This window comes from Rhincodon typus, chromosome 8, assembly GCF_021869965.1.
Source record: "Rhincodon typus isolate 14 chromosome 8, sRhiTyp1.1, whole genome shotgun sequence".
NCBI lineage: Eukaryota > Metazoa > Chordata > Chondrichthyes > Orectolobiformes > Rhincodontidae > Rhincodon > Rhincodon typus.
The window spans coordinates 78,739,269-78,754,771 of NC_063339.1; the positions used below are offsets into that span (position 1 = coordinate 78,739,269).

Genomic DNA, 15,503 nt, shown 5'->3' on the forward strand with positions numbered 1-15,503 from the left:
GCAAGCTCAGCTTGCTGAGAGTACTGCTTTCAGTTTAACCTACCTTTCTGCATCCTACATTCCAACAATGATATGTTTGTATGAGTGCTGAGCATTGCAAAACCCTTTCAAGTCCAAGGGCTAATGGAATTGATGTTTTGTTTGTCAACGACCCATAAGGTGTTTTGGTCAGTCTTGATCCACTTCTGAGTTGTACTTACAAGGATACTAGATGATTGATGCTAAACATTAAAAACATGTCTCTGTGTGTATGGCATATTTCAGTCTGTTAAAGCACATTGTTCAGCTAGAGAGAGCTTTAGAGGAACTTTAGTTAAGAGTACGCTTTCCTTTTCAGTGGACAGTGGGAGGCAGCAAGACCAAAAAGAAGGGAAAAGGCAAGGGTGTGGAGAAGAAAGCGGCCACCAAGAGAGCGGTGAACAAAGCAGCATCATCTGGCAGCTCAGCGGAGGATAGTTCTGGTGATAGCTCTGCACCAGAGGAAGGTAAACAATTTGAATGCTGTGGTAAACATATTCTCTAACTCCCCCAAAAAAGGATAGATATAATTAATTGCTTGTCTGATTTCAAGATAGCAGCTGCAAACTAATTCCTGGTCATCTGTCACTCATTTCACAAGAGCATCAGAGTGAATAGAACGTACGTCAGGATTTGAGCAAGGCCATGAGTAGATGAAGGTTAGAGGTCAGTGATACACGAAGTGTGGGTGGTGAAGGTTAGATGTCATGTAGAGAATGTGTGGGGGAGGGGATTAGTTTAGAACCAGGTTATACATTTAAAAAATAAGACGTCTCTCATTTAGAATGGAGGTAGGGTAAAACCTTTTATCTCGGGTGGTTGTTGGTCTGTGGAATTCTCTTCCAGAGAGCAAGGAAGGCAAGGTTTTGAACAGTTTTAAGACTGAGTTAGATTCTTTATAGATAATGGAGTTTAAATGTATAGTGGGGTAGACAGGAAAGTTGAATTCTGGCCAAAATCAGATCCAATGTTATCGAATGGCAGTACAGACTCGAGGGGCTGAATGGCCTGCATCTTCTAATTCTTATGTTCATATGGTTCCTACAGCAGGGATAGTCATAAATAATAATGTTCATGACAAACTGGTATCTCGAGTTGATTCCATTCAATACTGCTGCAAACAGCTCATACTGTAGGGTATCACAGACACGTTCTGGATCCTCAATTCAGCTGCATTCACGGGCATCAGGAATTGCGTCAATTATACAAAGTAATAACAGAATATTGATGATCTTGCCATTACTTTTATTGGAAATGCTGGGCTGTTGTTTTGCCGCACTGATAGTGCTATATAAATGTAACATTAGTTCTGCCTCCACCCATAACTCTGACTTATCTCCCTTCTAATGCTTCACTTGTGTAGATGTTTCTTGGTGAATGAGACATGTATTTGAAATTTCAGGAGAAGTTTCTGATTCAGAGAGCAGTAGCTCATCTTCAAGCTCAGAATCTTCGTCCTCGTCAGAGGAAGAGGAGTTTCATGATGGCTATGACGATGACTTTATGGGCGATGAAGAGGATCGAGCAAGATTGGAACAAATGACTGAGAAAGAACGAGAGCAGGAACTCTACAATCGAATTGAGAAAAGAGAAGTGCTAAGGAGGAGGTGAGATTCTATACCTGAGATTCTGTTTGCCCTGTGGTCAGGCTTTTTTGGTGCGGGCACTTTTTTTTTCCCCCCTTTAATATTAGTTTCCATTAGAGGACTAAATGTGGCTTGGTGAAGCTCCCAGAAGATTTAACACCTAATAATTGCAGCAAGTGCTGGCACATATGTTATGTTGATGGAGGTGCCGGTATTGGACTGGCGTTGACCAGGTCAGAAGTGACAAGACACCAGGTTGGAGTCCAACAGGTTTATTTGAAATCATAAGCTTTTTGAGCGCTGCTCCTTCGTCAGGCGAACCAGACTTTACAAATTACTTCACCTGACGAAGGAGCAGCGCTCAAAAAGTTTGATTTCAAATAAACCTGTTAGACTCTAACCTGGTGTCTTGTCACTTCTGACCGCGTTATGTTGAGGCGGGGATATCTTGTTGAACATTGTGCTGAACTGGCCAGCACAGAGTGAATTGTACATTCAACTGAACTGACGCTTGGGCATGTGGCAAATGGTCTTGAGCGACACTGAAAACTGTAACGAAGTTTCAGCTCTTGTAGTTGGAGTTCTACAACTTTAGTAGAACATAGAAAAGCAACAACCCCATCTATTTTTGATCATAATTCCCACTCTGTCTCTCAGACAAGGTTAAGGGTTAAATTTAAAACAAAATAATTATAATAATAATTGCCAGTTCAATAAACAGTTTTAAACAATCGACACCAGGCCTTCGTGAAATCCTCTGATGATAAATTGTTCAAAGGAGGTCTGATGTTGTTGGTTAATGCAAACGGTTTCATCAGACTCCCAGAAATATATACTTGTTCAGTACAGACTGAGATTCTGTTCACTGAATGTTCAATAATTCAACAGCTGAATAGAAAAGAGAGACACAGGAAAAAAACACAACGTAAAATTGAAGTTGCTGGAAAAGCTCAGCAGGTCTGGCAGCATCTATGAAGAAAAAAATCAGAGTTAATATTTCGGGTCCGGTGACCCTTTCTCAGCCTTTCGCAGAACTGAGGAAGGGTCATCCAATCCGAAATGTTAACTCTGATTTTTTTTTTCTCCACAGATGCTGCCAGATCTGCTGAGCTTTTCCAGCAACTTTGTATTTTTTCCTGATTTACAGCATCCGCAGTTCTTTTTGTTTTTACAATGTTCAATCGGGTGGAAATGAAAGAATTATTACTGCTGAGTGCTTACCTAACTAGCAGGCCTGGAGTCTGACCTGGGATAGGCTAGCCTGAGTTCCTCAGTTACACCCCACTCTATACTAACGAATATCGGGCATCTAAAGTTAGTCACCTTGACTAGTGCTTGATCTTCTGATAATAGATAAAGTGCATGCTGTAGGCATGGGTTATTAATTGGATTGAAACGGAGAGAGTGATTTGTTTGAGTTTGTACCGTTATGTGCAAGGTATAGATTAGCTGAACCCACAGTAAACCTCTATGAATTTGGGACTTACTTGGCATTCAAAGATTTCTTCTAATCTGTTGACAGGTTTGAAATTGAAAAGAAGCTGAAGGCAGCAAAGAAGAAAGAAAAAAAAGAAAAGAAGAAGAAGATGGAGGAGGAGCGAGAGAAAAAGATGCAGCAGATTCAAGAGTCTCAGGTACTTTTGTTAAGCCTTGTCTACTCTGCTTTCCACACTTACTGTGCATACAGTAATATACTGGCAGTTGGTAGAAATGGGACAGAGGACAGCCATAGGATGTGTTGCCAAATTTCTTTTCCCGTCATTTTCCACAACTGCTAACCAAAGTGATTTAACCAATCAAGTAGCCCTTTAGCCTCCTGTTTACCGTCAAAATGAACTGCTTCAGCTGCCCTCTGAGTCTAAGGGTTCCCTGACAGTCAGACCCCTGGTTTCAGCCAGATGATAAGTTGGTTAACACTGGCCTTGGTGTCTAGCCAAAAGAAGGTGGCAAATGCACTCCATATACCTGCCCTTGCGATGTGTGTGCCTTTAGGCTTGCGTATAGAGGGCAGGAACTGGGGCAAGGGTCTGAGGATAGATGAGCATCTCTGGAGCAGTTACACTGAAGGCCCTAGCCACCTACTGGTTAAGGGCAGCTAAAGAAAGGCTATTTTAATTGAAGGACTGGAGAATTATTCTTGAGGGCGTGGAAGAGTTGAACTAGTTAGAAGTCTGCAGGATTGATTAACAAAGAAATGAGTACCTCTCCAGGACCTGGCTGAAGTGTATTTGTTGCTTAGGTGATGTCGCACAACAAAGAGCGACGATCAAGAAGGGATGAGAAACAGGATAAGAAGTCTCAGGCGATGGAGGAGCTGAAAGCTGAACGAGAGAAAAAGAAAAACAAGACAGGTGAGAAACGCAGTGGCTGCAGGCCAGCCAGCTGATAGTGCAAAGTGAGATCCAAAGGGCTTAATATTTTGACGGAAAATGAACCATATGACCTTTTTGTTTTTCAGACTAGTTACAATGACCTTGCATGTGTCACTTAAAATTGTAACATATTCCGTGATGGGGAGAGTGTTTCGCTCTCCTTCCTTTTGTTTTCCAATTTTGTTCAAAATTTTTTATATCTTCAAATCCTTTACGCTATTTTCTTTTCAACTTCAGTGAGAATATTGTAGATGTCAGAGCAGCTCTATTTAAGGGGAACTGTAAGCTCCCTGCCTATTCTGCACTCTGTAGCTAGTTCCATCTCCTCACAAAAGTCATTCCCCCACCAAATGCCTCCACCAGAGCAACTGAGGTACCATCAACAACTTGCATTTATTTAGGTCTTTTAACAAGAGAAAATCAATCTGATCATAAGTTTAGGAAGAGCATTGTAATTGGAAGAAAGAGGGCAAAAGGATTTGTGATGGAGCTGGAGTTTTGAGGATGAGAAATTGCTTAGTTCAGAGGTGTGTGGTGGGTAACTTGCAGGGGAGCTTGTTTGGGTTAGAGAATTTTGAGGAAGAGGCTGAGACATGAAGTGATTAAAAGCCAGGTCAAGTGTCAGGAGTATTAGTTGATGAATGCCACTGCCGTACTTTGGGTACGATAGATATTAGAGAAAGTGACTTGAATTAATGTAGTGTCCCTCAAAACTGAACATCCAGTCATCTCAAAATAGTGTATAGAGTATTAAATGCTTTGTGAGTGTGGTTGCTATTGTAATTTAGGAAAGTACAATCATGTTGAGCGAACTCAGTAAGGGGAAAGATATCACTACCCATAAGGCAAATCTTGTTCAACACAATGTCGGTGCTTTCTTTCCCAGTAACGTTGTGGGATCCAAATGCTTTATTTGTAAGTGAGCAGGCAGTATAGAGGGAGATGCAGGAAAGGGTAGTAATTGTTCCACAGGTAGAACCCAAATGGTAGTGGGAACAAAGTTAGTGAACTTGGACCCTAGCAGTCATGCTATGTGGTAAGATAGGGCAAGTGGATAATATAGATAGGCACAGCTGATAGGTGAGAGTACATCTTGGCAGCCTTGAGCCTGTTACAAGGTATTCAAGACAGCAGAAAGGAAAATGGCATGACTTGGGTGGCAGAAGTGAGCATTAGGAAAGAAAGCTGTTTTTCATTGAGTTAGTGCATGAAAATAATGAGTCTGGGGTTTATTTCAGCTGAATTGTTGGCCAGGAAACAGCCTCTAAAAGCCAGTGAGGTTTATTCTGATGATGAAGAGGAAGAGGAGGAAGAGCAGTCGAGTGTGAAGAGTGATCGATCATCTAGATCGTCGTCTTCTGATGAAGAGGAAGAGTAAGTTCTTAATATGACTGTGACCTACCTGCAGTGAACATCTTTGGGTAACTAAGATCTTAATCTGAATTATTGTGCCTCATTACATTCCTGTTAACACAGCCAGACTACAGGGCAAGTTTCACTGCTAATATTAACCAGTAGATGGAATAAAACTTTACACCTGAAGTGTTGGAGTAGAAGGGCAAGTAAACTAATGGATTAGGGGCCAGTTGTGTGGTTGAGTCTGATATGCTGACACATGACTCAAAATAGTTGTGCACAAGATATCAGGAGCCTTTGGATTTGACAGTGTGAAAGTGTATCCAGGTGGCGGGTGTACAAGTTGCTGAATGTTTTGCTCGGGACAGAAGGATGAAAATTGAAAAGCTGTCATTGAAGAAATATTAGGTTTACAGAGAATGGTTCTTGATAGAAAAGGAAGTTAGGAGTTTGGAAGTTTCATGAGACCTGTGCGAGAGATTTTTCAGGGTCATTGGAGAGAGAGGTACTTGTGTGATAGATTATTGTCTACAATTAAGACCATGACAGGTGAGGAGGTCCGGGTGATGAGCATGAATGTGATGGCAAAGTTTTCATGGAGGGTCTGGGCAGTGAATGTTGATGAGATGGCTAGGGGAGCAGAGAAAGAACTCATTGTCAATTCAGTGCAGTGCATTGTGGAGGAAAGGGTTGAGGACTGCTTTTAGTCTGACATAAAGGAGAGTTGTGAGAAGTGGAACAGACTGAGATGTTTACAAGAGTGAAAGTGTTGGAGTAGGGAAAGTGACCAGTATGTGACTTGTTGGTGGGGGCCACTCTGACCACAGCGTTTTGGGGGAAGATGCTGCAGTAAAGACCATAATTAATTAAGCTTCACCTCCTGCTTGCTGTAAGACTGGGGATTGTAAGAGCATGGTTCACATGGGACTTATTGACTTCCCAGCAGAGTACAAGGAGGCAGTGTTTGTGGGATGAGAAGGGAAGGGAATGAGATTGGGAAGAGGATGTTACCTCAAGACAGCGAGTACCTGTGATTCTAACGAATAGGGAGTTAATCTTGTGGTGATACTTCTATGAAAAGAGCAACTTGGAGAAGGAGTGGTGTGGCTTCAGTTAATCTTTTCAGAGTTATGTACTGTGTAGATAGGTCAAGTTCAGTCCCAGAGGGCTTTCAGTTGAGCCTGACTCTGATCTCACTCCATGCACAGAGCAGACAGCAGTGGGAACAGGACACCTAGCTAATATTGTGGAGACTGGTAATGATGTGATGCTGTTATGTCTAATGCTGATATCAGGATTTAAGTTCATTGTTACTAAAATTAACTTCATTTGTATTGGGACAGAAAAGAGGAAGTTCCGGCCAAGTCACTGCCGGTCACTTTACCAGAGGAACTCAACAAAATCAGGCTTTCGCGCTATAAACTGGAGCGATGGTGTCACATGCCCTTCTTTTCCAAAACAGCAGTTGGTTGCTTTGTTCGCGTTGGCATTGGAAACAGCAATGGGAAGCCAGTATACAGGGTAAGTATTGTCTGGTGTATTTGGATCAACCTGACACTGGGATGGCCATTTAGTGTCAATTTGAAGCTGCGACGAAGGAGAGTTAGGGTCAGCGTCAGGCTGTGGCCCTAAGATACAGGAGCAGAATTAAGCCATTTAGCCCATCGAGTCTGCTCCACCATTTGATCATGGCTGATTGTTTCTCAACCCCATTCTCCTGCCTTCTCCCTGTAGCCTTTGATCCCCTTACTAATCAAGAACCAATTTGTCTCTGTCTTAAAGGTCAGCATATCCTTCCTTCAATACGGTGCCCAAAAATGTATTCCAAATGCTCTCTGACCAGAACCTTAGCTTCAGCAGTAGATTCCTGCTCTTGTGTTCTAGCCCTCTTGAAATGAATGCTAACATTACATTTTCTTTCATATCTGCCAATTGAACCTGCATGGTAACCTTAAGGGAATCCTGAACTAGGACTCCCAAGTCCTTTTGTGCTTCAGATTTCTGGAGCCTGTCCCTGTTTAGAAAATATTCTCCGCCTCTATTCTTCCTGCCAAAGTGCATAACCTCACATTTCCCCACATTGTTTTCTATGTGCCACTTCTTTGCCCACTCTCTGGGCCTGTCCAATCCTTCTACAGTCTCCCTGCTTCCTTAATTATACCTGTTCCCCTACCTATCTTTCCGTCACCTGCAAACTTGGGAACAATGTCCTCAGTTCTTTCCTCCAGATCGTTAATGTATAACATGAACTGTTGTGATCTCAACGCTGACCTCTGCAGAACAGATTGGATGTTTAGGATCAGTGTAAAGCTGCGATGAACATTTAAGATCCAATATGTGTGTCCTCATCACTTATATTTTGTTGAAAGTTTCTCTGAATTTCCCTCCTAGGCTCTAAATGACATCACATACTTCCTCCTGTCAGCATTATCATTCTACTGTAAACAAAACTCATTGCACCATTTCTACATTAGCCTACTCCTTTGTCTAACTGATAAACACACTTTAATGTTCCTGACAAGCTTTTAATGTTCAAGCTTTGCATAGGCTTGGTTCGCTCCTTCTGATCTCCTGTGCTGTATGAACATCTATCCTACCCTTAGTCCCAGCATCAAATAAGTGTGCATGTGGCTTGTTGAAAATATCTCTCTCTACTCACAGGTCGCAGAGATCACTGGTGTTGTAGAAACGGGAAAAGTATACCAGTTGGGCAGTTCAAGAACAAACAAAGGCCTACAGTTACGGTAGGTAAAAAGGAAATGACAAGAATTGAAACTAAGGTTCTGAGTTGAGTAGTTGTTGTCCAGTTCCTCTCACTGTTCCCGTGATTTTATGAAGTGTTGTCTGGTCTGCAGCAGTTGGGTCTTGTGATTGCATGGAGCTCTGTCTTTCAAAATATGTAGCTTGTAGGAGGCTGTAATTTCAGCTGAAATGAACCAAACTGCTGGAAAATCCCAAGTGTGTGATATGCTGTATTCCTTCCTTAACAGTCAGTGGGGATGAAAAATTGCCCCTCTCCATATTGAGTACATTTTATTCTGCCACCTTCTTTCCTTTGCTTCTGCTGCAGTTTGCGCTCTTGAATTTAATTGCTGCTATTGCAATGTGCTTTGATATGTGGAACCAACCCTGGGATCCGGTACTTGAATAACCATTCATCAGAACTGCCAATGTGGTAGACACCAGTGCAGCTTGAAACATATTTGGCACTACATTGTAACTGAATCCTATACTTGCCAAAAACCGGCACGGATTCTTTCCCCCTGGAATTAAGCATTGATGCCGTTGAGGCTTTTAAGATATTTAAAGGAGTTGTTAAGGTAGAGGGAGAAACTAATTCATGAGGGAATCTGGAGCTAGGATTGAATATAATCATAAAATTAAAGCTATGCTGTTGGAGGTGCAATATCTGAAAGGGTTTCTTCACGTAAAGGATAGCAGAAATCTAGATTTTATCCCCCCCGCCCATGTGCCTTCGCGTACAGACTTAAGTCTGGGGAATGGTTAAATATTTCGAACTGATTTTATTTTTGTTAAATAAAATCAATGTGCAACTATGGTGGATAATACAGTTCCGATATGAACCAGCCATGATCTAACTGAATGAGGGACTAGGTGGTCTTCACCTGTTTGTGAGATTACTGTAATTTGGTCTGACTTCCATCTGATTATCTCGATTAAAGGAAATAAATGCAATGCCAATCACTGCTCTGCAAATTAATTGACCAGGGAGTTAACAACAGGAAAGAGTCTTGTGGTGTAGTGGTAGTGTCTAGAAGGTTTGGGTTCAAATCTCACCTGCCCTGATACTGTCATAATGAGTCTATCAGTATAGTTCAGAACCAACCCTGTAGTTAATTGGACTGCTAGATGTTGGTGTATTGATTACGGTGAACCAGCCAAATTAGTTGAGAATTTATTTCAGTTTGGGGGAGAAGATTGTATCACCGCACCATCCTGTTCAGCGATTGTGTGAAGTATGGTGTCCTGATTCACTGCATTTGAAGATTTTGCATTAGATTGAATCTACAGCATTTAGACAGGCCATTTGCTGTGAATGCTCAATGTAGCTGTTTATGCTCCACATGAACCTATTTCTTTTTAACTTGTAAGTGTATCCTTCTATTCTTTTTTCCCTCATTATTTCTCTGGTATACACTTGAGTGAATCTGTGCTATTTGCATCAATTACTCCTTGTGGTAGCAAGTTCCATATCCAAACCATTCACTGGGGATTTAGAAGTTTCATTATTAGATCTGAGTTTTGTATTTATGAATTCTACCTTTTGGTCTTCTCAGTTAGTGGGTAAAATCTGTACTGATTAAACATAATCTATCAGATCAGACTGAGCAAGCAAACTCCTGGGACAATGATCAGACGCAAACGTCCTACATGGATTCAGCACCTCAGCCTTTCCTCACGTCTGATGTTATGACCTTGGTACAGACCAGTAACATTTATTTCTCATTTTAGAATTCAAAAAGCCAGGTATTTACTGAAAGAAGGAAGCCACAAGGTTTGTGTTTACTATAGAAAAATCAAAGAACAAGGATGCTGATAGCTATACTGTATCTTTAGTTATGTTAAAGGTATTAGATGAAGAAGGACAAAGAATATTGGTTTAAAGCAAAATTATCTTCTGAACTCAACTCTCCTTCTAAACCCAATTTGACTTGCACGCCAAATAAACTCAAGTATAATACTCATTGGAAATTAAAAGATAACCACTTTAATGTTTTAAAGTTTGTAGGCATCCTGTGTAACATAGCCATCACTAACATATTGAGCATAGCCACCTCATATCGGATGCCTCTTGTTTCTAATTTTCTGTAACTTTGCAATCTTGCATCTCAGGCGCTCTATCTTGGCTCGATTGTCTTGAAGCACAACCCATTGTTTGAGAAGTCCTTCAAATAACCAGAGGTTTAGACTCTTTAGTCAGCATGTAGGATTTCTGCTCAAATCTGCTTAAAAGGAATGTTTCCTGCAGCAAGCTTGTTCTAAAACATTTAAAAAAAAAAATGCTGAAAATCTGCCTGAGATCAGAGCCACATCTCTAATCCACTCACTGCTACATAACTTTTTATTAGCCCTGTCTCTATTGTGTATTTCCCAGGTTGCTTCTTCGTGACTAGTTATTGGAAGCAAGGTGCTTTATAGGAAATATTCTTCTAGAGATGCCTAGTTCTTAAAGGGACTGTCACCTAAATGTAAAATATTTACTTCGTTCCTCCCAAAAGCACATGCGCCATCAAATATTTCACCTCAAAGGCAGAAGTGTAATGCAGTAATGTTTTCAGAAGCCTTTAAAATACGAAGCATTTTAACATTGTAAAAACTTTAGCGACTATGCATTATGCATGCAATACACGCAATTATCCTCTCCAATTGTGCAATCTACAGTGAAATGTCTGCCATTTTGTGCTCACAGGTCCTTGATCCAAAATTATTGCATTTAAACAGATGGTGAGATTGTCCAAAACTTCTGACATTTAAATTAACTTCATAAGCTGTCTTGTATTTGAACAGACAAACTATAGATAAAACATCTGCAATTGCATTGATCCTTCCTTCAACATGAGCAATTTTTAAGATGAATGGTTGCAGCATTAAACTCCAGTGACTCCTGGTCTGAAATTTCTTCAAAAATACGAGTGTGTTTTCTTCTGGGATGAGCCAATATCTCAGGGTTCAGTCTATCCCATAAATCTAACTAAAGTACATCTCCACACAGCGATTCATTCTTCTGACAATGTGACTATGTCACCCTAAAACTCACTGGAAAATGTGTGACATTTTACTCAAATTCTCTTGTCACCTCTTTATTGGCTAATCCTATTGCTGGGGATTCCATTTGAAAACTTCCAGTCCTGTCTTTATATCTGAGGGTTCAAATGACAGTGATATCACTCTCTTGCTGCTTTACTGCCTGAGGTGCATTTAAAGGTTGGTTATCTTCCCTATACGTATATTTGTGAGACCACTCAGAGTTCTCCTGCTATCTGGCATACTAATAGCAGGTTATCTCATTAAGTTTCCTTTTTAACTACATCTCATCGCCAATGGCTCACCTGACATAGTAACTCAGCACCTTAGCCATGTGTATCAGTTTCCTGCTTGTTTTTCATCTATTGAGGAGCCAAAAGATGTTCTTGAACAATCTTGGTCAGATTGAATTTCTCTGGGTGATACGTATCTGGTGGAAAGTTGAATTGACCGTTAAATTATCATCTGTGTGCAGCAATCTTTCTTGAGGGGATAGGGTGGGAACCTTGTAGACAAATCCAGTGAAAAGATATCAACATTTTGTTTTGATCTAGATAAGGTTCCTACACAATACATGTAATCTTACTGAAAGAAACATTGACAGCCGAGTGTCTGATCTTGTTCCATGTTGCACACCAACCATTCTAGAGCTTCTTAAATAGCAAACTTAATGCCAGGTTTGGGACATTTTCAAGCTTTGGGTCTGAGTGATTCACTTCAACATGGCCCATATAAGCAAGTTAGTCTTATCTCTATCTCTATCTCATCTTTATCAAAAGCAGATATTAGGATCCGTGGAGTTGGTTTTATTAACATCTTGGGTTTTCCAGCCATTTGACTTGAGAAATGTCTTGCAGACGTCGGCAACATCTGTTTCAGTACTTCCCAGATTAATTGCAAACAGCCATGAAGGGTACAAGTCTTATTTTATATCCAGTTTTCCATCCTCTGATTACAGAAGTGTGATTATTTTTTTTTTTTTTGTCCCCTAGACATGGGTCAGATGAACGGGTGTTTCGTCTTGAGTTTGTGTCAAACCAAGAGTTCACAGAAACTGAGTTTATGAAATGGAGGGAAACGGTGAGTTCTGTGGTGGGCTTGGGTTTGTTAACTTTAGTTTTATGTATCTAACCTTGAGAAGCAATGTGGCAGCTAGTAAACTGCAAGGCTGATGTCTTCATCTGACCATTTACTCTGCTACTTGAAGGATTTGCATGTAAAAATAATCAAATGGGGGTCCCTGCTATCAAAGCTTTGGAAAGCTTCACCAGGTAACAACGGTGCATGGGTTTCAGCCCTGCTTATGGCGTGAACAGTGAGGAGGAATTGGGTTATGTGGTTCAGGGTCTCGGGTCAGCAGCAGGACTGATACAGCCTGTAACTGCGATAGCTTAACTTGATTCCCATTATTACAGATAATGATGGGAGGAATGCAGTTACCAACCATGGATGAAGTTAACAAGAAGGAGCAGCAGATCAAACAGGCACTGGAGTATAAATTCAACGACCGTGACATCGAAGAGGTATGCGCTGGAGCAAAAACCAGCAACTAGGGCAAAGTTGGTAATGTGTCTCTTTTTGTTTTTCAATCTCCAATATCGTTTAATTCCACCGCCCACCCACCCCCCCGATCAGCCTGTTTGGAGATTGTATTACACTCCTTTGGAGGTGTGCCTTGAACCCGGGTTTCCTGGTCTAGAGGTAGGGACGCTACCACTGTGCCACAAGAACTCCTGCTTAGTTTGTTTTGTGGTTAAACATATTCCATTCTGGTGAAGTTCAAACTTTATCGCTATCCCGGTAAGAGAGGGGCACTTACTAATTCTTGGGTCACTAGCAGACTTCCAGCAGAGTGCATTGCCAGCCTAGTGTCTGATCTCGTCCCACGTTGCACATCAACCATTCTAGAGCTTCTAAAATGGCAAACTTAATGCCAGGGTTGGATCATTTTCATGTTTTGGGTCTGAGTGATTCAGTTCAACTTGGTCCATATAAGCAACTTAGTGTCGTCTCTATTACTCTGTGACTAGTTCAACTCTGATTCAAAAGGTGACTGACTAGTATTTAATAGTTTGGGGGCATAATAGTTTCATACTTTATTAAAATGATTCATTTTGTTTCTTCCTAACTAATCATTAGGGTAAATGGGCTATGTATATATCAAAGGGCCAATGCAGCAATAAATTATTTGACTATATTATGAACTGCAGTCAGATTAAAATGCGTTATTGCGCTTGAACCAAAGACTGGTAAACATCAAGTTTAAACTGGGACTTGAAGACCAGGAAGCTCCTAGTGTCTCTTTCTCAGAGCCAATGTAGATCGTGAATTTGCAAATGGAAGTATCACAGGAGTGCAGATAATTGTTTTCAGGAAATTGGTGTTATATGGTATTACTTTGGAGGTTTGGGCAATATTGTACAGAATCACCTTGAAGCTTTAGTTGACACATTGCTATCTAAATGTACAGAAGCCTGCTCTTCAAACTGAGAACACCCTCAACTCCTGGTGGATCGTAGGGATCATATTCTTTTTGCCCTTGTTGAGCCACTCTATCCTGTTCTTGCAGATTGTAAAGGAAAAAGACCGATTCAGGAAAGCTCCTTCCAATTATGCTATGAAAAAGACGCAACTTATGAAAGAAAAGGTGAGTGATATCCTTATGAGGATATTTGTGTTTGTTTTTTGTACATTGGCCAAGGGGAGGGCAAGAATAGAGGTGGGCAGAGGGGAATGTAGGCCAGGATCCAGATTGGTGTTTGCACAGCCAGAGGGTTTGCTTGTCCTGAGAGTATAATAAGGCTAATAAGGTCAGGATAAGGGTATAGACAGCTTTTTCCTTAAAAAAAAGACTCAAAATCTTTGAGTGGAGGTGTAAAATTCAGCATGGGATTAAGGAGTGGAAGGAGACACGGGGTTTCCAAACCAGTATTGTTATCAGGTAAATTGACGTTCGAAGCTGGGCTAATTAGACTAGGCACGCACAAGTAATTTGGTCTTAATGTTGAAGTCATACAAATGACCTTTCTATTTTTCGACAGTTCCATTACAAATGCCTTTTTCACGTATATTCATTATAAATACCCATATTCCAATGCATTACATTTAAAAGTTACTTTTCTGAATCTATGCAGCCTCACCCCTTTCCATTTTTACATAATTTTCCAATCTTGTATCACTTCCTACTTTGCTGTCCTGATCGTGCCCTTAATTTCGTTCTCCAAACTCCCTCCTTAAACTTGCATATGACTCCATTTCTCTCATCATTTCTGTCTTATTTCTCTTTCATCATTTCAAAACCTTTTCAAAGCCCGTCTCTCCAACCTGATGTTCTAGCCCTCTCTTGATCTCTTGCCCTCCAGTTTTCGTCCCCACTCTCCTCAGACTTCTACCTATGCAGCACTTCAGGATGGTAAAGGTATTTCGTAAATGGAAGTTGTAATCTTATTTAGCATTAGGACTGTGAAGTGTCTGTATTGACAGAGTATGTTACAAATTAAAAATTGTGTATTAGAACTCATGAAAATGATGGCCCCTTTCTCTCTGTGTCTCTGTGTGTCTCTGTGTGTCTGTCTCTCTCACCCTCTTGCCTACCCCTTAACAGTTTGGATGACAAACTGTTTCTACTGGAAGCTGAGCTGTACTTAATGTGTTGATAAGCAGAGTTCTCTGTATCAAGATTCACAGCATGTCAGGTGGCTTGTGAGAGATTCTCTTTCCTTTCTATGCCCTGCTTTGTGCATTGCCACATCCCGTTAGTACTGTTGCACTGGTTCTGGGTAAGCTGCAGATACTCCTGTACAGGAAACCACCAAGCAATGCAGCCAGACTTTCTCAAAGGTGTTTCTAAACCCAAAGCCCCTGCTTCTGTCTTCCATTGCTGCCCAAAATTGTGGTTGCTCGTTACTAAGAAGTCCAAAACTCTGCTGCAGATGTTCTACAGTTGCATACATCTGCCCAGTCCACTTGCAAAACCCTACCCCTTGCTCAATGCATTAAATACTTCTGTATAATCAACTAATTAACTTACAGGGGTAAGTAATAGAGAAAGGGGCCAGTTGGATAAGAAATAAAATATCAACTTACCTCCATTGTTGTCGTCATTAAACTTTGACCCTGATTTTGAAGAGGATGGTTTTCTCTAAGTTGAATGTGAAAGTGTGGCTATGTCTTGGCTATTGGCAAATCAAGCTAAGGGGCAGTATACAAAGCTGTTGAACCAGGCCATGACACAGGAGATGAGCTGTCTGGGAAATGGGCCAAGGAACCGGGCTGTTCCAGCCCAAAAAAAATGCGTTGTATTGCTTTTCTCAGAAACAGCTGCATGAGACCCATTTCCTTATGACAAGTTCAGTTTGTTGAAGGGAAACCTTTAACTTACAATGAACTTAATGAACAAGCTTTA

At 41.0% G+C, this 15,503-nt stretch overlaps 1 protein-coding gene across 1 annotated transcript in view; it reads left to right on the forward strand.

The window, feature by feature from the left end:
* rtf1 (RTF1 homolog, Paf1/RNA polymerase II complex component) overlaps window positions 1–15,503 on the forward strand; it is a 56,016-nt gene that overhangs the window by 24,843 nt on the left and 15,670 nt on the right. Inside the window, exons 3-12 of the mRNA XM_020512738.2 lie at window positions 338–485; window positions 1,421–1,625; window positions 3,127–3,238; window positions 3,844–3,955; window positions 5,215–5,350; window positions 6,676–6,853; window positions 7,994–8,076; window positions 12,091–12,178; window positions 12,514–12,621; window positions 13,668–13,745. Coding sequence (XP_020368327.1) covers window positions 338–485; window positions 1,421–1,625; window positions 3,127–3,238; window positions 3,844–3,955; window positions 5,215–5,350; window positions 6,676–6,853; window positions 7,994–8,076; window positions 12,091–12,178; window positions 12,514–12,621; window positions 13,668–13,745 — 1,248 coding nt within the window. The remainder of the gene's footprint in view (window positions 1–337; window positions 486–1,420; window positions 1,626–3,126; window positions 3,239–3,843; window positions 3,956–5,214; window positions 5,351–6,675; window positions 6,854–7,993; window positions 8,077–12,090; window positions 12,179–12,513; window positions 12,622–13,667; window positions 13,746–15,503) is intronic.